This window comes from Fringilla coelebs (genome assembly GCF_963513975.1).
Source record: "Fringilla coelebs genome assembly, chromosome: 2".
NCBI classification, from domain to species: Eukaryota; Metazoa; Chordata; class Aves; order Passeriformes; family Fringillidae; genus Fringilla; species Fringilla coelebs.
In genome coordinates this window covers 30,092,506-30,117,167 of record NC_140029.1, presented here as the reverse complement: position 1 = coordinate 30,117,167, position 24,662 = coordinate 30,092,506, and the positions used below count along the sequence as shown (strand labels likewise).

At 38.9% G+C, this 24,662-nt stretch overlaps 1 protein-coding gene across 1 annotated transcript; it reads left to right on the top strand.

The window, feature by feature from the left end:
* Window positions 1-7,676: 7,676 nt before the first annotated feature.
* On the top strand, window positions 7,677-21,630 carry IL18R1 (interleukin 18 receptor 1; the record flags this gene model as incomplete). Its single annotated transcript, XM_084226592.1, has 9 exons — window positions 7,677-7,756; window positions 13,013-13,190; window positions 14,101-14,254; window positions 14,774-14,836; window positions 16,441-16,597; window positions 16,776-16,909; window positions 17,699-17,860; window positions 19,436-19,594; window positions 21,230-21,630. The coding sequence occupies exons 1-9, from the start codon at window positions 7,692-7,694 to the stop codon at window positions 21,628-21,630; spliced, it is 1,473 nt and encodes a 490-aa protein (XP_084082718.1). The 5' UTR covers window positions 7,677-7,691.
* Window positions 21,631-24,662: the final 3,032 nt, after the last annotated feature.

Here is a 24,662-nt window from a genome sequence, read left to right as displayed (position 1 = left end):
CACAATTCAGCAGTGTGTCCTTGTGACCAAGGTGACCAGCAGCACTCTGCACCCTACTAATGAGAATGTAGTTGTGGGAAGTGATTATTCCCCTGAATGCAGCATTTGTGAGATCATCCCTATGTCAAGTTTTGGGATCCCCAGCACAAGCAAGGTACTGACATATTGAAGTCCTGGGAAAGACCACCAAGAGCACAGATCATACAGGGAGAGGACAAGAGGCTCTCTTTCTACCTACAATAATCTAATGAAAAGACAGAGAGAATGGGTGGAACCAGACTCTTCTCAAATGAGCCCAGAGATGGGACAAAAAAAGTAATTAGACCACAGGAAATTTATATTACATATTAGGGAAAAAAATTCACCATATGCATGTTCCAAAGCTGGAACATGTGCCCAGAGAAGCTGTGGAGTCCCCCTCCTTGTAAGTGTTCAGGTCTTGTTTGTATGCAGCCTGAAGAGGGGCTGGTCCTGAGGACTCCCAGAGGTCCCTTCCAGCCTGAATTATCCTGTGATGCTGTGATGCAGAGGAATGTTTGAAAGTGTCCAACTTCTGTATTTTAAAATTTCTGAGAAACATATGAGGCTCTTACAGACACATTAGCAGTTTGTAACCTGCTTTTTTTTTTTTTTTTTTTTTGACATCAGGGGAAGATAATGCTGAAAAACTATTGAACATGACTTAATGTATGCTAAGAATTAATGTAACTTGTATATGGAGATAATAGATGAAGTTTAAGAAGGACTATTGCCACCTAAGGGCAAGCAGGTTTAAACTGTCATTACAGGAGTTGGATGTGTTGCAATTTATGATGGAAATAGTTTCAGTTTTTTCAGTTAGCACCTCTATATACTTTATGTTGGATGGAAAGGAAGATGTGAAAAACTGAAATAGCTGGTCTTCTCTAACTGCTTCTTAACTGCTCAGGTTGTCAGAGCTTCATTCAAAAACCTGATTTCCGATCTTAGTGCAAACTTTCATGTTCATCATGGCATTTTCAAAATTAAAATCTAAGATGTAGCTATTTTTAGTCAAGTTACATATCTATTACCACACTATGACTACTCCATTAAAATTGTATTAGTCAGAGAACTAAAAAGTGTAAAGTTTATTCTCCTTTCACATATGTTCATGTGACATTAGTTGAAAGGACCAATTGAACACAGCATTTTCTGCAATGCACATCAAAGCTCGAAACTTGAGAGCATTTCAAAAGAATATGAAAGCCAATAAATATGAGAAAAGCTCATGGAAAATATTGCTGTAAAAGACTGAGTCAAAAAAAGAAGTTTCCAAACTGTAACTATGAAGACAGCCCGTGAAAGTAAAAAGCTGATGATATTGTATTTTACCATTTTATTTGCTGGCTGCTAAATAGTTTCCAGACTGTCATAAAAAATTATTATCATCTTTATGATATCTGCTTTATTTTAGGTTTTATAATCAGGTACTAAGTCATAAAACAGAAAGCACTGCAAAGTATCTTTTACACATTTTTAAAGCAGTTATAATTAGTTATCCTTAGCTTACTTTCCTGAAATTGTGCTGATTTACATGATGCAAAGGTCTAATTGTTATAGACATATTGCTTCATTCTGTGATGAGGAAAACAAATGAGGTGAGACAGTAAAACACTCCAGGGTTTCTTCAGTTCACCTCTGCAATGAAAATATGCAAGAAAGCCAAATCTGTGTAATCCCTCCCTCCTTTTGAGGGTAACCTGTTTGTTTTACCTCCAAACTATCCCCTCCTGTTGAAATTGTACTTTTGCATTAGCAGTTGTCCTGGGTAAAAAACCCAAAAAGTAGCTGTCACCAAGCAAATTTCTGAAGATGAAAAGGATGATATGCAAAGAAAAGGATTCCTGAGGGAATGATTTTTTTTCCTGCTGTTATCAAACTAACTTTATTTAGATGTGTAGTGAATCATTGTGCAGTACTTAGTAGATAAAGCTTTCATGGAATTAACAACAGCAAGCATGCATTTACTTAGGAACAGGACTCAAACAAGAAATATGCCTGTCAGAAATGCCTGATGGAACCACAGTTCCAATATACCAACATTTGGCTAACAGCAAACCCTACTAATGGCGTGATGGCTTATTTAGAAGTGAATACATACACTCACTATGTGGCACTGAAACTACAAAATGTTTAATGTCCTGAAAGTTTCCATTATTCTCCCCTTGAAGGGGATGTTCTCATAAAAGCTTACGTAGAAGAACTACATAAGAACTTATTTTTTTCTTTTTTGGTGTGTGTGTCTTTTGAGGTCTTTGCAGAATATCAGCCTTTCAGTGTTAGCTCTTTGCACGACCTCATTCTCAAACCAGGCAGCGAGATGGGGAGGAAGCTGTAGCAGAGGCAAACTTGGTATACTCAGCCCAATGTATTGGTTCCTAGCACTCCGCCCTACCTCCAGCACACTTCTGCAATGTGCGTTCAGCGGAAAAGCGGAGGAAGAGGCGTTTCGGCCGAAGACAACGGAAGGCATCACCTCCTTACGCCTTTTCTTCCCCTGAAAGGTTGTGAGAGGGAAGAGGCACACACACCCCACCCCCCTCCGCCTCCTAAAAAAGTGGAGCATCACTCGCTGTGCCGGCGGGGCGCGCCTCTGGGTGCCCGGGGGCCGCCTGGCAGCGCAGCCCCCTGGCCGAGCCGGGCAGCCCCGCTCCGCTCCGCCCCGCCACGCTGCAGCCAGGTAGGGCAGGGCGGCGGGGGCTGGGCGCGGACACCTCCTTCCCCCCTCGCTCGGAGGAGCCGAGCGCCTGCCCCGCTCACGGCATCCATCCCGGCGGGTGTGCGGGGAGCCGCTCTCGCTGGCCGGAGACCTCTCCGGGGCACCCTGCCCGCTCCCATCCCTGCCCGTTCCCATCCCTGCCCGCTCCCATCCCTGCCCGTGCCCATCCCTGCCCGTGCCCATCCCTGCCCTTCCCCATCCCTGCCCGTGCCCATCCCTGCCCGCTCCCATCCCTGCCCTTCCCCATCCCTGCCCTTCCCCATCCCTGCCCGTGCCCATCCCTGCCCGTGCCCATCCCTGCCCGTGCCCATCCCTGCCCGTGCCCATCCCTGCCCTTCCCCATCCCTGCCCGCTCCCATCCCTGCCCGCTCCCATCCCTGCCAGCGCCCATCCCTGCCCGTCCCCAGCGCTCTCCCTCTCCCTCTCCCTCTCCCTCTCCCTCTCCCTCTCCCTCTCCCTCTCCCTCTCCCTCTCAGGCTCATTTCCCCGTCGGTGGCACTGCCCGGCGCTCCCCAGAGTCGCCTGTCTCGGACACCTCTGTCCAGGGCCCACGCTGTGCTTTTCCCGTATTACCCTGCTGTCATAAACAGTTTGGCCCTGAAAACGCTTATTTCAACACACAGCCCCTGTCACCGTCTCTGCGCTGTCCGCAGCCCTTTTCCTCACACCTGAGTGGCTTTGGAAGAGGATGGGCTCCTTCAGTGCTGTTGTAGGTGGTAGGAGCAAAAGATTATGCCTAAAACATTTGTGTATCAGCTCTCAAATGCCTTATTTAAAAAAAAAATTAATATTAAGGACTTGCTATTAACTTTCCATTAATGCCAGCAAAAATTAATTTCTTCCGTCTCCCTTTTCCATTTTCCTTCCTGCAATCAACAGTTCCCTTTTCCTTTTTCAGAAGGTTTTTCAAATATCTATGTATTGACTCACTTCCTGAAAGAGACAACTCTCTGTTTCAGTGATGAATGAGATTCAGAAGAGTTGTAAGTTCAAACTGCAACTCTCTGGAGTTTGGAAGATTCCCTCTCCATCCACTTTCCACCTGTCAAGACTTGCATAGTAAGTAAACAGCTTTGCTTATGTTCTTTGAAATAAGACAGATTTTCATTTTTACTAAGAAACTGCAATCCTGGCAGAATGCTGCTTGGATCTATTATGGTTAAGACAACTGTTTGCTAAATATTTTTGTTTTCTTCATCAATGCTGCAGAAATTATGGCACTGTGTGGTAATACTTAAAAAATACTTAAAATCTGTAAGAAGATGTTCTTAATGAGGAAAGACTAGTGCTTTCCTTCCTCAACCCCAAGATGATGTTTAGAACAGTCCCATGTTCAGAAGAAGAATCTATTGTAGGGTTTTTTTTAAGAAGGAAGTCACAGCCCTTCAGGACCAAATTGAATTTTCCAAAAGTGTTGATCAAAATTAGTTACTTGTCCAAAATTGAGGGTCAATTACTTCTATGTATCAGCCCAATTTAATTCAAAAATCTTCTGGTGATCCTTGAAAAGTGGAGAATAATTTTAATGGTGCATGATTTTCTAATTCATGAGACATTGGTAATCCACTTTACAGAATTTAAATTTTTGGTTAGTTTGAAGTTTTTGTTGGTTTTACAGTGTTGGTTTTGCAACCACATTAGTGATTGCAAACATGTATAAAACATAAAAAAAAAGCTTAAATCTGTTGTCACTTTGAGCCTTATAGACAACTTGTAATTTAATCAATTTTCATTGAAACTGTCATTTCCCTCTATTGCCTTAGAATTTTGCCCATTAGTATTTCTGCACTCCTTTATTAGGTAGAGAATCTTTGCTTTTACTTTAAAATGTCTCAATTTTTCTGAAAATTAAAAATCTTATTTCTCAAATATTCTCTCTGGATTAACTGACTTTCACTAAAAGCACTTTTCTTTTTTTCACCTTTTTTTGTCCCCTCCTAACTTTTCATTGAAGAGTACTCAAACTGTGTGGCTCAACTGTTTTAGCCTACAGTAGAACAATTTCAGACAAATTCATCAGGTTCAATTGAGTAAGACTGAGGTCTCGTGTCCTGATTTTTAGTAGTCATGAATCTCAGACTTGGTCATTAAGTTGCTTCCATTATATTGTGTGCATTCAGCCAACCTTCCACTGTGTGCTGATGTGATATACCAAAAAAGAAGTGCATTCAGAATGAAAGATCTGGTGTTAAATGATTCTATCTTTATGTAGTGGACCACAGTCTTGTAGTCACTAACAGCTGTATTTCTTCTGAATGTGATAGGATAGAAAAGGAAAACAAAATTCAAGAAACTACAGAGAGAGGCCCTTCTTTCCTTATGAAGTGTAGGAGTTTCAATCTCCATGTGTAATAAGGAACTGAAATTGTGTGTTGCAGTATTCACCATCCAGATTCTTTTAGCTTTCTAAATCTGGATCTGCCTACCAGGCTGTATAAAAAAGGGTATGAAACGCTTAAAAAAGGGATGTGAAACCCTTCATCTCCTTGCAGCGCTTTAAGGGATGATGGCACACTTGTAAAGAACTGAGAAGAAATTTAAGAGAGGGAGGGCAGCTACCCAGTTTGGTGTCCTGCAATACTGCTGGAAATGCAGCAGCCTCTTGCCTCCAGACTCTTCAGTTCACAGGAAATTTCTGACTCTAAATCTGAGGGTAGTCTCTTAAAGTTTATGCTATCTCAAATTGCATCAGGTTTACCCAATAAAAAAGAAATGGATTGCTAATGAGATTTTTGGCTGATCTCTCAGATCTCTGAAATACATCTCGTGTATTTTTGTCTCATCTATCCATCCATGTTTGGGTCACGCTAAGCAAGATTATCTCTTTTGGATTCAGGGGTTGAGCTGAGCTGATTGTGTATCTCACCTTCTGTTCTGTAAGCAAAACAGAGGCTGAGTCTCAGGAGCAGCTCTGTCTTTGGCTGTCAGTTAAGCTGCTGCTCTGAGGAACCTCAGAATATGCTCCCAGCCACTTTTACTTAGTGGTGCTTTTCACTTGCCTTTGAAGTCAGTTGACTACACATGAAGCAACTGCATAGAGGCTACTTCTTGTCCTCCCCCTCAGTGGAAATATCAGCACTCTCAGCTGGAGCTTATTGCCCCCACAGACCAAATTGTGAAAGAAATTACGTGTCTCATTGCTTTCCAACAGGCTCAAAGTTAGCCATCAATATCCAATCTACAGCATTGTGCTGTTCTCACTGAAGGCAAGGGAAGTTTCCACTGGCTGTTTCAAGGTCCAGTCTTGCAAAGTTTATTCTCTTTGTGGAAAAAAAGTCCCACTGTCCTGTCCTGCACTGTCTTAAGTATCTGCTGGCTTGGGATTTGAGTGCTCTTGTAATACTGCAAAATGCATCCATTAAATAAGAAAATGGAACAAGGAAATCCTGCAGTGCTTTCTGAATTTGAACTGAAATTGCAAAGAAAAATCTAGATGTGTTACCTGATGTATGAAAACAGCTGTTATGATAAAAATACGTAGCTTCCCATTTGGAAAGCCCTCTCCAGCAGCAGGCAGCTGCTGTTACACTGCTCACACGCTCAAAGGAATCTGTTTCACTGGACTTGTGGTGAAATGTGAATCTTGTTTTTTTGTTTTTTTTTTTTTTAATAGGCTTTCAGAGCAAGCAGGAGCAATTCGGTTTCTTTTTTTTTTTTGGAGAAGAAGTGAGAAGAAACTCAAGAAAATGATTCTGATGATTTTTTTTGTAATGTTGATCATGGAATCTGCCCCTGGTAAGTAAAAGTCTTCAATAATAGAATATTCAAAATATGTGCCAGCTTCTTGACAGTTGCTTGAAGTAGGACAAGTTTTGCTTTTTGCAGCCAAGAACAAAAACTTAAAGGTTTGGCAATTATAGCCCAGCTCCAGACTTAGGAAATTTGGTCCTAAACAGCAAAATTATTATATGAAATGAAAAAGCAAGGATGCTACATGGAAAAACCTGATGATGTTGAATGTGGCCATAACTGTATGAAGAGATATGGCAAACAAGAGAAAGAGTCTGCTACTTTTTGTGCCATTCAGAAGTGTGGTCACAATAGTTTCCAAACAACAATAATCCCTGAGAACCTCAGGAGAAAGAGAGACTGAAGGCTGATTTTATTTTTGACTCTTAATCCTCAATCATGGTTCCTTTTCTGTACTTTTAATAACTTCTGTATGCAAAAGTGAATTTGGGAAATTTGTTTGGAAAGGCAGACTTGAAGATTAAATTTTGCACAATCTCATTCCATGGCAGTTTTCCAAAGATATCTGAAGTTTTTCAGAAATATATCTACATAATTATTCAGTTTTAATTAAGAAGAAAAGGAAATGCAAATGTTAATTTATAGGATCTGTGCTTTTATCTCAAACATATTTATCATATTTATCAGTCAAACCATATGTGAAGAATTTCTCCTCTCCCCTTCCATTTGTGGCAGCTGCTTTAACGTACAGTGGGTCTAGATTCTGCCCTTCGAGCCAGTGTGATTCTGACACTGTGGAACTCATGTGTAAGAGCCATAGAGACAGGAAAATGTCCTTCTATTTTCAGTCCCCTTTTCCTTCTGGTGTTGCTTTGGTAAGATAGAATAAAGGCTTGGAAAAGGCTGAGATTTTTAGCAAATATTGCAGGAATAAATAAATAAATGCTGCCAAACCATTTTGCTACAAGAAGTCTTTTTATAAAATGCCATCAGTAAGCAAATCACTTGAAAGTCAGGCTAATGCAATTTTCTGAAATAATAAGATAATGGCTTCCTAATCTATCTGTTTCCCCCTGTCTCTGAAGAGAAGCTGTGTCCCCTTCGTGCCTCCATTGATGTTCTAGAAGGGGAATATTTTTTCCTTTGTTATCTTGAGTCAAGGCAAGAACATTTTCAGGAAGAAGTGTATACAATCAACTGGTACAAAGAAAGTGCTGGCAAGCAGCAAGTGATAAAGGAAACACGCAGAATTGTTTCACAAATGAACTTTCTGGAGTTTTGGCCGGCTGAACTCAGTGACTCTGGGAATTACTCTGTCATTCACAGGTGGGTACACAACACAATGGGTAAATGTCTTGCCTGTGCACGTCTCTGATGAAGATAATTTCTTTGTCTGGTTTTCTATAGCTAGTGGCATGCATATAAAAGGGGCCTAGGAAACTGCTCTAACTGCTGTGCCATTTCCCACTTCATTTCACAATAGCTATCAAAGTAGACCTGTAATATTTATAAATATCTGTAGGGAGTTTCAGCTTTTTAAATGTTCTGTAAACCTTTTGATAAGGCAGGTAGCATTTTTGCTGGCTTGTGATTAATTACCTAAGAAAAATGAGTGTCAGGCAACCCTTCTGTCCACTGTCAAGAAAAAGGAAACATTTGCTTGTCTTCTTCCCCAGACTTGTTCTTGCTTGCTGTGTTGAGTGGATCTCATGCTATGGGGATTGCCAAGTCATCTAACTGTATAGTAAAGATTAAACATAGCATAGCTGAATTCTGCTTTCTGGGCAAACCTTTGCCTGCATGGAGCCATTCAAAACAAATGAAATAACTGGATTTGATTACTTACTGCTGTAGAACACCATGGGTTAAAAGGAGAAATAAGGATGGGCCTCCATTATTTGGTGGCAATCTTCTTTGGAACACCTTGAAAGGGATTAAATCAAAGGTTTGCTGTACCGAGTTCTTATGACTAAACCCTAATTCAGCCTTTACAGTTGAAGTAATGATTAATTTGAAGAAGATCACCTTGCATGTAATGGTTTGTGTTGTTGTCCAAGTAATATTTTTAAGGTTCTATCCAGTTTTATAAAGGGTATGGAACTGTGGATACTGAAAAATGCTCTCCACTTCTTTCCAGAAATATCTCAGACTCAAGTTTGATAGTTTACAGTTCTAAGATAGACTTCAATTGTTAACTTCCAAATCAATTTGGGAGCTGAAAACTTTTTTATCTTTTAAAATTCTTCCACGTATTGCTGTTACGATTCTTCATTACTGTTATCTCCTTACTGATATTATTTGAAAAAGTACTGACTTGTGGTATATGAAATACAAAATATTTTTAATTGTAGGGTAAATACTGAGAAAAATGCCATTCATCTATGTTAAATTTAAGAGGATTTTCTTTAGGGATGATGAATATGGTAGTTTGTCTAGTTTGTTGTGCCATTTTGTTGTGTTAATCAGTTTTCTGTATGGTCACTTCACAGAAAAACTATTTAATCTAAAAACTCTCTGCAATGCCATGTAATTAGTGTCACAAAATGCAGACTGACTAATTTTGGCACGGGGAAAGGTAGGTGGAGATCATACCTGAATAGCCAGGCTACTGAAGGAGACTGCCATAATGAGTCCTAAATACTCAATAAAGGGCAAAAGAGAAGAGAGCTGTGATAAGCCCAGCCTTAATTCACCATCATTGTGGCTTTCTGATTACTTTAAGGACGTGGGGTAATGACAGTAAATCCACAGTAAATCACAAGAATTCTACAAAGTTACTATGAAAAAGTGTAAACCTCAAAACCGAAGGAAACAGCCTCACGTACAGAAGAAGGAGATGACAAGAAAAGAACTGAAGTAAAACTATTGGAATAATGTTTTTAAAAATTAGTAATTGTTGGAAAACATGAAAATGTCAGAATCTTTTATGAAATTTCTTGATTTACTCATTTGCTTAGGAGAGAAACTCAGAAAGAAGTTTTGATTGCAACAAAGCATTCATTTGGAATTGAGAGTTCTGATTTTCTCCTTTTTTGTCTTGTCTTCTAGAACTATGTTACCTGCTACATTTTAAAAATCAGCTTTGAAAGAAAGTATTTTTGATGAAAAAATTTCTTACTCTGAAACTTTTTTTTTTAAAAAAGTTTAAAAATTTCTTTCTGCTAGGCCCATATGAACACTCATTTTCTGTTAGGATCAGAATGATGCCAGATTCTGGCAATCCTCCTGTGGGAACTCTTCACAGGTCTCACTGCTGGAACAATAGGCATGAGGGGATTTTTTCAAGGGATTTTAATGGGATCTTGGGCTTAGTTTATATGATTGGTTCTCACTATTGGCAGGCATGTTAAATGAGTTATATTTCAGTAAATACAGAAGATTATTGCAAAAGCTGTTTTCTGCAGAGACAGGGGACTTTTAGAAGTTTCTGTAAGGAAAAATGATGGGCTGTTGTGGGCTACTGAACTTGTTTGAGATTCAATAAGAAAGACTGAGTGGAATTACTTTGATTTCAGAGTATTTATAGTAGGTTAAAAGTTTTACTTTTGAAAGAAGATATGCTAAGTATATTTTTATTTATATTTTTAATTTTCAACTATTTAATTTAGAGTTAGGTGTTTGTAAGCTACATGGGAAATAATTTTCAGAATACTTATAACTTAAGGCAGTTTCAGGGAACAATGTGACAATTACATACACTGCAGATTTTCAAGAAAAGAAGACAACATGTTGACAGATTTTGCAAACTAATTAAATGTAGGATTTTTTTTTTCTGATGTGTTACAACTGACAGCATATAAGAAGCAAGAGGTGAAAGTAATGGAACAACAGTTTTATGATGTTTTAACCACTTTTTTTGGTTAAAGAGGAATCAGAAGTTTTACAGCTAAACCAGATGTGTTCTGCTGAGACATACATATATAGCTGAAGTGTGCATATATGTGTGCTGACATGTTCACACGTGTTTGGTAGTACACTAGACTTAGGACACAAATTCAGGAATCAATGGACATCACCTGTAGGCCTGAAGGTGTCCATCTTCAGCAACATTCTTGAAAATGAAAACTGTACTTAGAGTAAGTGTGGTAAGCAGCAAAAACTGTGTCACAGGTCTTTGTAAAGATTTGAATTTGAATGGGTTTTTTTTATAGCCTGTATCCTGTGGTTGTCAAAGGGTAAAACAGAATACAAAAAAGCAGGTCATCAGGTTGCTCTATTTTGGTGACCTTAAAACTGAGAGAACTTAGAGGTTCCTGAAAAAACCAAAAAACTGCAGAGAACCATGATAAACACATGATAAATTTTAAAATTCTGAATACCACTCCACTTTTCAATATGTTCAGAACAACAGAAAGCCGTGGGAGCATACATATAAAGTTAATACTGCAATTTGGAAAGCAGAGTGACAGCTTCTGCAGAAGATTGCAATATCAAGATAACACTGCCTTGTTGCAGTAAAATAGCTAAGGGATTAGTTAGAACTGGATATGTATCCAGTAAGCTTTGTTTATATTCTCCAAGGGCTTTCACTTCCCTGTATCATCTTCTGAGTTGAGCTAGATTTTGTTGTTCCTTCTTGGTGGGTTTGTTGGGGGGGAGATTGAAAAGCTGTTAAACCAGAAATGGTTTTGTTCTTGACAAAATATCACTGGAGACTCTCAAGAAGTCAAAACAATGATAAAAATACATAACAATTCAGACACTAGCAGTTTAAAAAATACAACTAAATGTTTTTGTGTGTGTTGAAAACCATGCTATATGGCAGACAACTAGAAATTATGTATGAAAAAATTCATCTTTGTCTGTAATGGTATGGTTTTAATACCTTCCAGGGACATTCTCCTTGCCAGGTTTTGGCTCATTAGGTAGAATATGTTGATCCACTTTGAGTGGTTTCCTCAGGTAGGACCACAGAAGAAAGCCTCTGTGGAGTAACAGTAACATGTGGCTTAATAGATCCTGTTCTTTCATCTGCTGAATCTAGAGAGCAAAATCATTTGCATTTCATGGCTAGATCTGTAATTAATTTTCTGACAGTATTCAGATTAGTAGAGTGATGCCTAAAGAAACACACAGAATCAGTGGAATCAATTGGAATTAATGTTTATGTCCACACATAAACTTATCTTAGGTACCTTTACTGTCAGGGAGGGAGAGACCTTTCTGGGTCACAGGTGATCTTGTCCTAAACAAAATATGCAAAATGGGTCCTATAAACTGCCCTGTAACAGGGTGATTTCTGATGTGGTCCCACTGCTGACTGTGATTAGTTGCTCTGATTTAAATGTGTAAATAAGATGTTGAAGAATAGGTGAGAAGAGCTCCACCCCCGTGAATACCCACAAGAGCTCTTCTCTGCCGGAAAAGCTTTGGTAAGGCTTTTCCTGTTTGTCACACCATAGCTGGCAGATTTACCAGAACCACTGTGCTTTGGTTTTAAGAGTCAATTACAATCAGGAGTGAATGAACATCTCAAGTGGGTAGAGAACCTATGTAGCTTGAAAAAGTGCTACAGTGCAAAGAAGGTGAGCAGAACACATAAACACATTTGTTTGGGGAGCTTAAAAAGCAGAAAGGAAGCAACCCAAGACTCTAAATTCATCATAAAAATGATGTCCTAATAGCTCTTCTGAATCTTGCACACTCAAAAGATATGTCAAGAATGGTGTTTAAGCTGATGTACTCACCAGGGATGCTTCTCCATTCCAACTCCTTTGTCCTCTTGGACTTTCTCATTGAAACAAGTCTTGACTAGTTGCGGTTCTGAAAGAAATTTATTTTTCTTTTCTTGGAGGCAGGAAGATTCAAACATATTTGTGAAGACATGACTGACATTGGAAAGAAGTTCTCTGTGATTGCTGCTTTTCCTTTGTCAGGGCCTGCTTGTTCAAAAAACAAATTGAAGCTCTATGCACTAATTGCAAAATCTCACCCATTAACTGACAGAATCTCACCCACTAACTGACAGCAGCATATGGCTTTCTCTTAAGCTCTAACTTTGCCAAATAAAAGTTCTTCAGGTTCCTTTCCCTTGGTAGTCATGTATTTGGATATATCAAACAGTGGAATTACAGCTATAATCTGATTATTTCAAGGAATATATGGATAGAACCTAGTAGGTATCTAAATAACAATGACCTATCTTATTTCTAATTTTGGAAATATATTTTTCTGTCATGACTTTTAATCTTAGCAACACATAGGAAATTAAACCTGCAAAATCTTCAGCTGATTCAAGGTCCAAAATTCCTTGATGCTCTCATGTAACTATGGATGATGTCACAGATTGTTGCATCCTTGTTCAGGACAATGTAGCGTATATTGTCATGTTCCATAGATATAATTGTATTTTCAAATGTTTTTTGATAGTGCATTTAGTTTAGGTAGCCTGTTTGGTTAAAGGAAATTACACTTATTTTGGAGTGGGAAAGTGATAAAGGGAAATAAAAGTTATTGGCTCACTGTAGAGGTACTTTTTACCTAACAGATGTGTTTGAGAATTTATTTGTGTTTTGTAACTCAGCAAGCTGCATTATTTTAGAAAGCTCCTAAAACTGATTTTGCTATATTTTTTTTTCTTAGCAATGGAAAACAAAATGTCACAATTCAAAAGTGGACACTGAATGTACTTGAAAGAAATAAAAGCAGCTGTTTCAATGAAAATCATTTAACTACAGAAATTAAAAGTGCTGGAACTGGTCATTCACTGAAATGCAGCGATTTGTCTGTCTATGAAAATGACAGCATAACATGGTATAAGGTAATTACTGAAACAGTGTTGCTCAAATCATTGGCTGTAGAAATAAAACATCTGATTGCAGGAATAATTAATTGCAAACAAATTTTTAGAAGCATCTACAAATATTGTAAAGCCTTAATTTCTCATGGGATTAGAGGGAAAATTTTAGACAGATACACAAAACAAAGTTTTTGTCTGCTTTTCAATTTGTTAAAAAAGTACCTGTTTCAGAAGTTATTGAACTAGTAATTTGGAATGATAAAAGATCTGATGTGCATGTCTCTTTGCTGATTTTGGCAGCAGCTGGTTTAGCCAGCTGCTACTTTGCTGATACAGATATTGTACTGATGCTTAATGAGATGCCAAGATTTTTATTTTACAGTTGGCATGTCCTTGCAAAGTAATTGCAAACTTTTCAATTTTGCCGTTTCTGAACAGTTTTTAAGTGTGTAACAGATCCAGTTCTGTTCATTTTTGGCAATTCATCTCTTTGGGGTGTGTTCCTTGTTCCTCTCAGGTCTCCAGGTTGGAGTAACAGATCCTGTTCACCCCAAGATCAATCAGTTCCAGGAAGGGATTTTGACAGATTTAGAGCAGGCATCTGGAGCAGCCTGGCAAGAATGAGCTACAGCCCTGTTCTCTTGTCTTTCTGGGCCTGGGAGGATGGGGCCATTGATGGATAGGGCCACAGGCTGTTGTGTTTTCCTCAATTGCAGTGTTCTCAACTTCTAATGGGTTAAATGTCCAAATGTTGCATTTAAGTGACCATGAATGAAAATTGGGCCTGCACCTCTTTTGGGTCAGACACATGTCATTGAGATAGTGAAAAGGTGATGGTGACACTGTTTAAAAAAACCAAAAACCTTAATTTCTTTAATATTTTGAATGCATGTTTGCCACAGAATAGTATTTTCTGGTTTTATTGATGCAGGACTGTAAGAATTATGAACATGAAACAGAGAGGGAACTAAATTTTAGAGCCTTAACAGTACAGAACTCTGGGATATATACCTGTAAAATTTTAATCAGTCATGAAGGAATGATATACCACAGCACAAGCACAATTAAACTTGTAGTAGAAGAAGGTAAGAAAGCTTTCTAAAATTTTGAAGCATACTTTTTTGTTCACTTTACTAAGGAGATTTTAAATTGCAGTTCTCATTTGATAAATATATACCAGGGGGAAAAAAGTCTGGTAATCTGAATTACTTCAGAATAATTTGAGAAGTGAAAAAGTGGAAGTTAAGATGAGATACTACCAGTTTTGGAAAATGTATTTAGTATGTTTTCCCTGCAGTTTTTTTTTGGTTTTCTTTTTTTTTTCAAAATAGCTGCTCTAAGTAAGTCATACAAACTTACTAAGAATTTTGCACAAGAGGACCATTGCAACCATTGCAAATTGTACTCTCTATATATATGTATGTGAAAAAAATTCAACAAGACAAATTGGGTTTTCAGCTACTCAATAACACCAGAACCCAGATAGTGTTCTGTGAATTAAATGGAATATTTGTGATTAATTTTATATATAGAGTAATTACGTAACTTTTACTGTGGAAGAACGTAAGTGAGGCATCACTTCAATAACAATACTTCTATTTTAGATGCACCAGAGGCTTTCCCTTTGGAGATAGTTGGACGTGATGAAGAAATTGAAACAGAAATAGGTATGAAATTAATACAAAAATCTTTGAGGTAGCCACTCTACCTACATGCTTTTTTCTGATTTATTTATGGTTGATGGTCTGGGTAAGTGTAATGAAAGAAATTGTCTGTGTGTCATGCTGCATGCGATCTAACCTCACACCGGGCAATGCTTTACCTAGTGCATTCCATGGTTGATACACAACTACACTAAATGTACCCTTTCACAGGGGCAGAAGCTGAGGCTGCTGCTACAACCTGCAAGAGAAGGTGGTGGTGGTGATGAAACATCTCTCCATGGCTTTCTTTTGTAGATAGCAAACCCCATGAAGGAATGTGTAAAGGATGTATGGTTTACTCGGTGAACAGCAGTAATGAGTAATCCTGCTGATACCTGATGTGGTTGAGAATGTTACTCTTCAGGGAAATGAGGAGTGTCAGGTGTGACAGTCCTGGCAATGTGTGCATGTACATCTGCATTGTCAAGAGACCTTACCTGTGCTTCTAGCTGGAAGTAGGTTGGAAAAAATGATCAGCAGGCTGCACACAGTCTTGGACAGGATCCAGTATTTTGTGATTGAGGCTGTAATTAATTTTTTAAATCAGAAACTTACCAGTCTTTCTCCTCTCCTCTCCTCTCCTCTCCTCTCCTCTCCTCTCCTCTCCTCTCCTCTCCTCTCCTCTCCTCTCCTCTCCTCTCCTCTCCTCTCCTCTCCTCTCCTCTCCTCTCCTCTCCTCTCCTCTCCTCTCCTCTCCTCTCCTCTCCTCTCCTCTCCTCTCCTCTCCTCTCCTCTCCTCTCCTCTCCTCTCCTCTCCTCTCCTCTCCTCTCCTCTCCTCTCCTCTCCTCTCCTCTCCTCTCCTCTCCTCTCCTCTCCTCTCCTCTCCTCTCCTCTCCTCTCCTCTCCTCTCCTCTCCTCTCCTCTCCTCTCCTCTCCTCTCCTCTCCTCTCCTCTCCTCTCCTCTCCTCTCCTCTCCTCTCCTCTCCTCTCCTCTCCTCTCCTCTCCTCTCCTCTCCTCTTGTTAATGTGTTCAGGAATTTCCAGCTGTGATAGTGAGATAAGAATTTGTTCTGTGCATGTTCAGCAGGTGCTTTGGTTTTGTTCAGTAATCATATATAGTTTCCCTATTACAATTAGTTGGCTGTAATTCCTTTTACCAGTTACTTAATTTTACCTGGTGATCGGTAAAAGTGACTGGTAATAGGTTTTCCTCTTCTGGTGAAAAGCACAGGTGATAGGTTTTCCTCTTCTGTTCTCAGACTGCAGAATACAGTCTGGTTTAGAGAATCATGGAATATATCAAGCAGAAGAGACTCATAAGGATCATCAAGTCCAGTTCCCTTTAATTCTCTAAAGCCTGAAATTCTTAGGTCTATTTAAACCCACCTGGCTTTGATGATTTATCTCAAAGAGGGCAATGGATGACTGTCCCTCTGCAGCAGTGCAGGATGGCTGAGGCCACCACCAGGGCAGGTGTAACACCTATAAAACATTGAGCAGGGGTTACAAAATTTAGAAAGGAGCACAGCTTATAGGATATGTTTCCTGGAAAACTGACACTTTATTGCACTGTGTGCATGAATATGACTTCTCACCAAATCTTCCCATGTTATGCCCTTTTTTGTAGGTAAAGAAGAGATATTCAATTGCACAGGTTCCTTGGGTGATTATATGCAAGAAGATGCCAGCCTCTACTGGTTAATTAACCAAACTTTTCCAGAACAATGCACAGGTATCCCTGAGAATGAACCTTCAATATGTGAAGAAGAACTCAAAACACTACAGTAGGTTTCCTGAAAATGCTGCCTTTAGTATGTGATAATGTCCTACACTTTGTGGAACTGCAAATTCAGTAAAAATCACACCCTGAGGGTTTCTCTAGAAACTTTTCCCCAAAATCTGCTCTCAGGTGGTTGTAGGTTTTTGTGCAGGTAGTGTTGCTAACACCATTCCTTGTTGCAGGTTGGGAAACAAGTTCTATATCACAAGGCTACTACGGATTAAGAAAGTAAGAGAGGAGGACCTGCATCATAATTTCACCTGCATGTTGCAAGCTGATGAAAGCACACAGACAAAAATAGTAAAACTGAAGAAAGGTATGGCATCATCTAGAAATAATTTGTTAATCAGCCATCTCAATCCTGAGGGCATTTCAAAACACTGCTCCAAATCTTGTCTGCTTATGAAGGCTCTCACACATCTAGTGCTGGACCTAACAACCCCTGGGTGATTCCTCCTGCTCCCAGACAGGGACAGGAGGAGTGCAAAGCAAAAGAAATACAGACTATAATGAGCATGTCTTGACAATATCTTCATTAAAAACTTCACAAAGATTTAAGTGTTAAAAATCTGTATTTGGAACTAAACCCCTCAAACATTAATAATTAAATAATAATAATAATAGTAATGAAGTAAGGCATGAAAGAGACTAGAGAAAAAAAAAGAAAAGTATCGTAGCCAAAGAGATTATATGGAACATTAGAGACTTATGGATGGACTGAGAGAGGGGTGAAAGGTAGATAATAATAAGAAATAATTGAAAAACTAAAGGAAACTCTTCACAAAAGGGAGTGACCATCATTTTGGGATGCTGTGAGGATCTGTAATGTCAGTCTTGATCTCAAATTCCCTGCACACACACAAATGAACTGTATGTGATTGTGTCCAAGATTGTTTCTCCTGTTCTTGCAGTAAAACATGTTTTCTAGTTTCTCTCTATCTTAGCATGGGATGCATTTGTGCTTGAAGCATTATCAGGAAAGGATTCCCATCAACACTGTGTTTTTTTTGAGGTGATTTTTAGGTGCCATCATTATTTGATACAGTAATCTTGTTATGCAATGCTCTTTGTTAAGGCTGTAATTTGCTTTGTTTCTCTTTTACAGGGAAGATTCAAGACTTGCCAGTGCATGTATTTACCACTGGAATGGTCCTTGCTCTGCTATTTCCATTTGTTGCTGTAGCTGTGGTGTTTTTGTTTGTGATGTTTAGGGTGGACTTCGTTCTATTTTACAGAGATATTTGCAGGAGAGATGATACTGCTGGAGGTATGACTTTGCTAATGCTGACATTGAAATAAGCATATTGATGAAAAATATTTTCTGGCAGTTCTATGAAGTAAGCAGCTTTGAGGAAAATAAAAAAGCTATCTTAAATCCAGTGTGAGAAGAAACAAAGAATATATAAAAGAGAACTTGATGGTCAGGTGCTAACGTGTGTTTGTTGTATGTGTGTGATAGTGCAGGAGATAAACACAGTGAAGAAGCTGCCTCTGGAGCAGGCAGTGGAAGGGATGTGGTTGGATGCTGTTCAGATGAGCTCTGTTCTGCCATGTACTTCATAACAAAGTTGATTGGGGTGGAGAGATTTTCAGTTGTCCATCCATGAAGAAGATGAACACTGAAGTTTTCAGATGGGCAGACTGCATTCGTTTTCACCTCACTGATGCCCTTCAGTGAGGTGAAGCTAAAAATGTTTCTGTGGCTGTAGAGGCCATTGCATGTTTATAGGTTTGTCACTACATGCACTTAAGGAGAGCAGGAGTGCACATTGCCAGTATCTAACCAGGCAGCAGCTCTGTGGCCTTCACAGCAAGCAAACCTGACAATTACTCAAATTTAGGAATAATTCTTCTGAAAATTGTGGTGACAAAACTTGCTGTATATATGGGTCTGATTTTCTTGGCCTTTCTTGGTCTCTAAATCAGCTTGAATATAACTTGAATAAACTGCAATGGTTGGAGATTTTTGGATAATGGGTGGATGTAATTTATGCCTGCCAGTGTTATTATCTACTAGCTGATATCAGCTGTCACAGTGACTTACACTCACTCAAGGAGGGTCTCTGAGAACCTGGACTGCGCTGCCCTGGAGCTGCCTGTTGGATACCAGGCAGTGGATTTCCTATTCCTAGAGCTCTTGAAGGTGTGGGGTTTCATGGTGTTTGTGCTCTCTCTTATGAACTACATGCAGTAAAGCATTCAGAAAGGGAAGCAAAGAAGTGCAGTTTAAGAAGCAAAGCCCTGTGTGCTGGTGTATGAGTCCTGATAGTTGCTCTGTGGCAGTGGGCTGGACCTGACCTCTGGACTGGTCTTTGATTTTCTGTCTGTAAATTAGTGCCCCAACCAAGACCACACATGGCGTACTCTCCTAACAAAAATAATTAACCGGTTTGTTCTCTCTTTTGCTGGTACCCATTCCACTTGATACTCTTTGACAAAATGTACAATAAATATTGAAATCTGCAACATCGCTTAAACAGCAATTTTTTCAGTTTACAGACACCTTTTTTGCTTCCCTTCATATCTTGATTTTCACAGATGTGACATTAATTGGTTAAATTAATCTGATTTTATTTAAAAAGCACCTTAATGTAGAAAGGAAATGTTTTCAAGTATTTTCCAAATGCAATCAGAATCTTTTGTATCCACCTTAAATTTCTTTACGACATTTTTTTGAATCAGATGAATAGTGTTTGAAGACTCTTCAGAGTCCTCAGAAGAAAGACCAGGGGTTTCTAGATGCTTTACCATGGAGACACCAAGTTTGAAAACTAGAATGGTGAATCAGATACTGGATTTCTAATGGTTGATAACAAGGCAGCAATTGTTGATTTATTTTCAGATGGAAAAGAATATGATGCATTTGTGTCTTACCTGAAAGACTGTGTTTCTCCTACTGAAGAAGAGAGAGAATTTGCTTTGAAGGTGTTGCCCATGATATTAGAAGAAAACTTTGGATATAAGTTATGCATATTTGAGAGGGATGTATTCCCTGGAGGAGGTAAGCGGATTGAATATTCTTGTCGTTAAATAGGCTCATCGTTTTCACACAAAGGTAGAAGTCTATAATTAGAAGGAATGCTGTCACATGTTGTGCATTGAAAGGTTGCATTTTTCATTTAATCTGGACTGTGTGCATGCAAAGTTTGATTGCAAACATTTTACATGATTTATAGTTATATTTATGAGTTCATATACCCTAGTTATATTTATGAATTCATATACCCTTACACATGCACACATAAATCACTAATTACAAAGAATCAAGATGAAAAGATCAAAGAGCAAGCATCAAGAAAGTTGGGGTGAGGACACAGAAGATATCACATATTTCCCAGTGCTGAGGGCCAATGAATAAACTCACATTTATTGCACAGAGCAGCTGATGACTCTGGTACTAGTTATTCTTAGGTAACTTGTAGGTTTGCTGTATTTTCAGTATGGTGGTTGAAACCATTCTCTGAATGAAATGGGTGCCTTAACAAAATAGAAATAAGAAATGGAATTTTGTTTGGCCTATGGATGTATCTGGCATCTGCCTTTTGCTTGGATAAAAGGTACTATGAGTTTCCATTTAGTCCAAAGATCCAGCTGAGGAATGGAATTTCATTGTTCAAACAGCATAACAACAGGATCAGTTAGCCTCCTTCATTAAGCAGGATCTTGTCTCTCTGTATCCATTCCTGACAAATTTTTCTATCCTGAGAGAAGCCACAGCTCTTCCAAGCCCTTTGTTCTGACCCATTCTCTTTCTTTAAGTATTAAAAAATTGTTTACTGAACTGTGAAGTCTGATTCTTTCAATAGTTTTAGATTATTTCCTTTTCTCTGGTCTGATCCACTGTGAACACATAAAATAGAATATTTCCTTCTTTGTACAGGAGCCTTTGGTGTTGTAATACCCCTGTCAGCCTCCTTTTACCCTGAGTTTTCTCTTCATTAGGTTAGTTCTGCAGTTTGCTTTACCTTTCTCTACAAGTCATGTTTTCTAGATCTCTGCTTTATGTAGACTTTGTCCCATGGTGTTAAAACAAGCATTGGAAGCTGTTCATGCAAATTCAATTTGATATTTAAAGGGTATCGCCATTCACTTTCATTCATCACTTTTCATACCAAAAGTCATCAATCTAAAACACAGTTGGAACTCCTTTTGTCATCACATGCTGGTCTTCTCTGCCCTGGATTACTGGAAATAGCTTTGGGTGTTTGGTGTCATAAAGGAAGGTGTAACCCCAGGGTCACAAAATACTTGGAGAGAAGTTGCTGTTTGTGTCTTTCTGTGGAATCACTCCAATGGAATCTATTAGGAAAGAGCACAGAGAAGTCTGGTTGGGGCAAACCTAATTTTGCTGCCGCCTTCTGTCCATGTGACTACTGACAGACAGCAGTCTGGGGTAGATGGAGATTATGAGTAGGTTTATGTCTGCTCTAGAGAACAATCTTTCACCATACCTGAGTTAATTTTCAGAGACTCCTAATATTTAATACATATTAATCTCTTCATAAGGACAGGATGCTTGCTTGCTGTTGCATTATAAGAGGAACATTTTTGGTACATATGTGAATTTAAAACATAAGTTGATTGGGTCCCTATCCTTTCAATTTAATATAACAATAAATTTATGTTTAATTTGCAGCATTTGTTGATGATATCCATTCATTCATTGATAAAAGCAGAAGATTAATCATTATACTGAGCCAGAACTACGTTTCTGACAGAGCCATATATGAACTTGAGAGTGGACTCCATAAAGCTCTAGTTGAAAGAAAAACTAAGATCATATTAATTGAATATATGCCTATAAGTGACTACAATTTCTTGCCAGAATCACTGTCACTTTTACCATCAAAGAGGGTGGTGAAATGGAAAAAAGATAAATCTCTTCCCATGAATTCCAGATTTTGGAAGAACCTTCGGTACCTGATGCCAGCAAAGCCTATCAAGACAAGAACCAAAGGGCACTATAGTAATCTTGACTCAGGCTCAGGAGCTGCTCAGCCCTGGACTGAGGGCTGTGACTTTAATGCAATCATATAACAGTTCTGGAGACTGAAGATGTAGAAGAAAACTGTGTGTTTTGCTAACTAACAAAACTAAATAAAATAATATTTTGGGAAGTAGTTGGTTAAGAGGCCAGCTCTGACATCTGAGAAGAATGCAGAAGTCACTGCAGTGGCTGGGAGGATGTTAACCCCAAATGATAAATCCTATCCCAGAGAAGACTTCCTCAGCAATCTGCACAAGGAGCAGAAGTTTCATTCTGCTTAGGACTTACCACATGGCATGAATCACAATGAAAAACATTTTTATTTCATGATTTTCATAGATGTAGAATGATACTATTTTTACTTGCATATACTTTTTAGGCCCTTCAATAAATAAATCTGTACTTGCAATTTCTTCTTATTAAGATGCTCTTTGTTTTGTATTTTGGTATTTTCTAAGGATTGTAAATAGACCCAAACAGCTCCTGCCTTAAAGAGCTTGGCATGCAGGCTCTGGGCAACATCAAGTAGAAAAAAATCCAAACCAACAGAGAGAACAGAGAGGTTATAAAAAGTAGGGCAGTTTCGGATAGTTTAACAGTATTTACAATTGAATTGTACTTGGTCTGCGACTGGGAATCATTTGAAGGAATGATAAAGACTTTTACCTCCTATTTCACCAAGAAGTTTGCAAGTACTCATTTTGACAGGGAGAAGAGGGGGGTGGGATAGAAATAATGGTATTTTGTTAATGTTTGCTGCTACCACACTGGAACCAATTGCCCAGAGAGGTTGTGGAGCCTCCCTCAATGGAGATATTCAAGAACTGGCTGGACATAATTCTGTGCAATGTGCTCTGGGATGACCCTGCTTGAGCAAGAGGTCAGACCAGATGTCCCACTGTGGTCCCTTCCAAACAGACCTGTTCCATGATTCCGTGATACCCTGAGCTGCCTTCAGGGGTTTAGGTGAAAAATGAGGTCTTTGTTGTGTATAAACACTCCTAATCCTTTGGAACTCTTGCCTTAATATTATTTTTTAAAACAGTGTTAGAAGAGTTATTCAAAAACTATGCTAATCCTCCCTTATTATTAGTTGCCTGACAGAAGATACCAATCTGACATAAATTCCTGGATAAAATGGAACCATATTTCCTCCTAGCATCAGTGGGGAGAAGTCAAGGGAGAATAATTTTGGAAGATCTTTTGGCAGATTTTTAGGAGATCATCAGGGCTCTGCCCACTCTTGTCCTTGCTTTGCATGCCATTACTGCTGGTTTTAAGAAAGCATCTCTTTTACAGTGCCACTTAATTCACAGAGGTGGAGGAGCTCCATTACCTTCTCAATGCACTTGAAAACACAATTGGAGTGCTGGGTGTCATGGCAGTGTCTCAAGCTTCATGGGAATGAAACGTTGTTTTCAAATATCCTTTAATCATGCATAGTTTCTGGAAAATGTTTAGGTAAAAGAAAAGGCTAAGTATAGATTTCCAAAATGGAGACAACACTGTGGTCAGAGTAGCAGGACAGTAGATGAAAAAGGAACAAAAAAATAAAGCAAACATCTGTAGTGGCCTACAGATCAGCTCTAGGAGTTCTCCTTTCTGTCAGACAACTAAAGAGCTGTGTAAATGGGGTTCATAGGCAAAAGCCATTCTCTGGTTCAAGCTTTTACTGAAGGTGATTTCTCCTCTGGAGATGTGTGCCTTTACATTTCCAAATCTCAACCCTTTCACAATGTTCAGTTCTTCTCTACCAGCGTTTCCCATGTTTTCTAGTCACAGATAAATTTTGTCATTCTCTGCCAGCACAGAAATGCCATCAGACATACTAGGCACATCAACTTCTGGCCAAACATCTTACAGAAATGTTAGTAATTTTCCTAATACTTAACTGAGGAATTAAAATTTCTCCTCAGCCTGGTAGTTTTTAATATACTTTCATCAATGTATCGCCTAACAAATTAAATGTCAAATGTGTTTTACTACTCATGTGACTATGGGTGGTGCCCATGGTTTGTTAATAGCTCTGGACCAAGCCTACTCTCTATGAGACTCAGCTACTATAAATGCAAGTTGAACTTGCCATGGATGCCCCCTCACCTCAGCTTGGAGAGACAAGGTGACTGCATATCCCTGCTAGACCTCATGAAGATGCACCCTAAAGCCTGTGACACCATACAGAATTTGCCTGCCCTGAGATTTTACAGAATAACAGAGGATTATACATAAGGAAGTTTGAGAGCTAAGTGGCAATAACTCCCAAGCTGTTTGAATGCCAGCAAAGCAGATGCACGTTGAATGACTCAACATCTGTAAAAGGGGGAGTGTTTTTGCACAGAGAGGTATCATGACACAGTCACTTTAGTATGGTCTTCACTGCCCATGATGCAGTGGTAAAGGAGGACAAGGGAAATTAAGGATCAGTGGTAAAGGGGGACAAGGGTAATTAAGGATATACATACTCATACTAATGCCAGATGTTCTTATTGCTCTAATATCCTGAATTACTGACATTAATCATACCTTGGAAATCCCTGATTTTTGTTTGCCAGTCCATAGAGAAAAGGAACTGCTAATATTACTTTTATAGACTGTATTTGTAATGATTTGCCTCATCATGTATAAGTGAATTCACATGATAGTTGGTTTGAGGTAATGGGTCATTTTGTTTGAGGTAATGGGTCATTTCAGCAATTTATACTGTGGCTTTCATTCCCTTTTGCACTTAATAAAACTATATTTCTCCTTCTGCACATCTGTGGCTTCCATTTTTGCTGCAGCTAGACAAGTAATATCATGAATGAGTTTTTTAAGGTTGCTTATAGAATCACTGACATATGTATTGGCAAAAGCAGATTTAATATAAAAGTAAAAGGGAGGAAAAATTCATTGGCAAGGTTCACCCTACTACTTACTGGATAGCTAAAGCACACAGAAAAAATCAGACTAAAACCTAAAATCAATCAATCTAACCCCAAAATCAACCCAAAAATTATCTATGAGAAGGCTGGAGGGGGAGTGGGGGGAAGAAAAGAGCTAGGGTAGGAAAAGGTAAGGATAAAAAGGAATTAGGAAGGAGCTC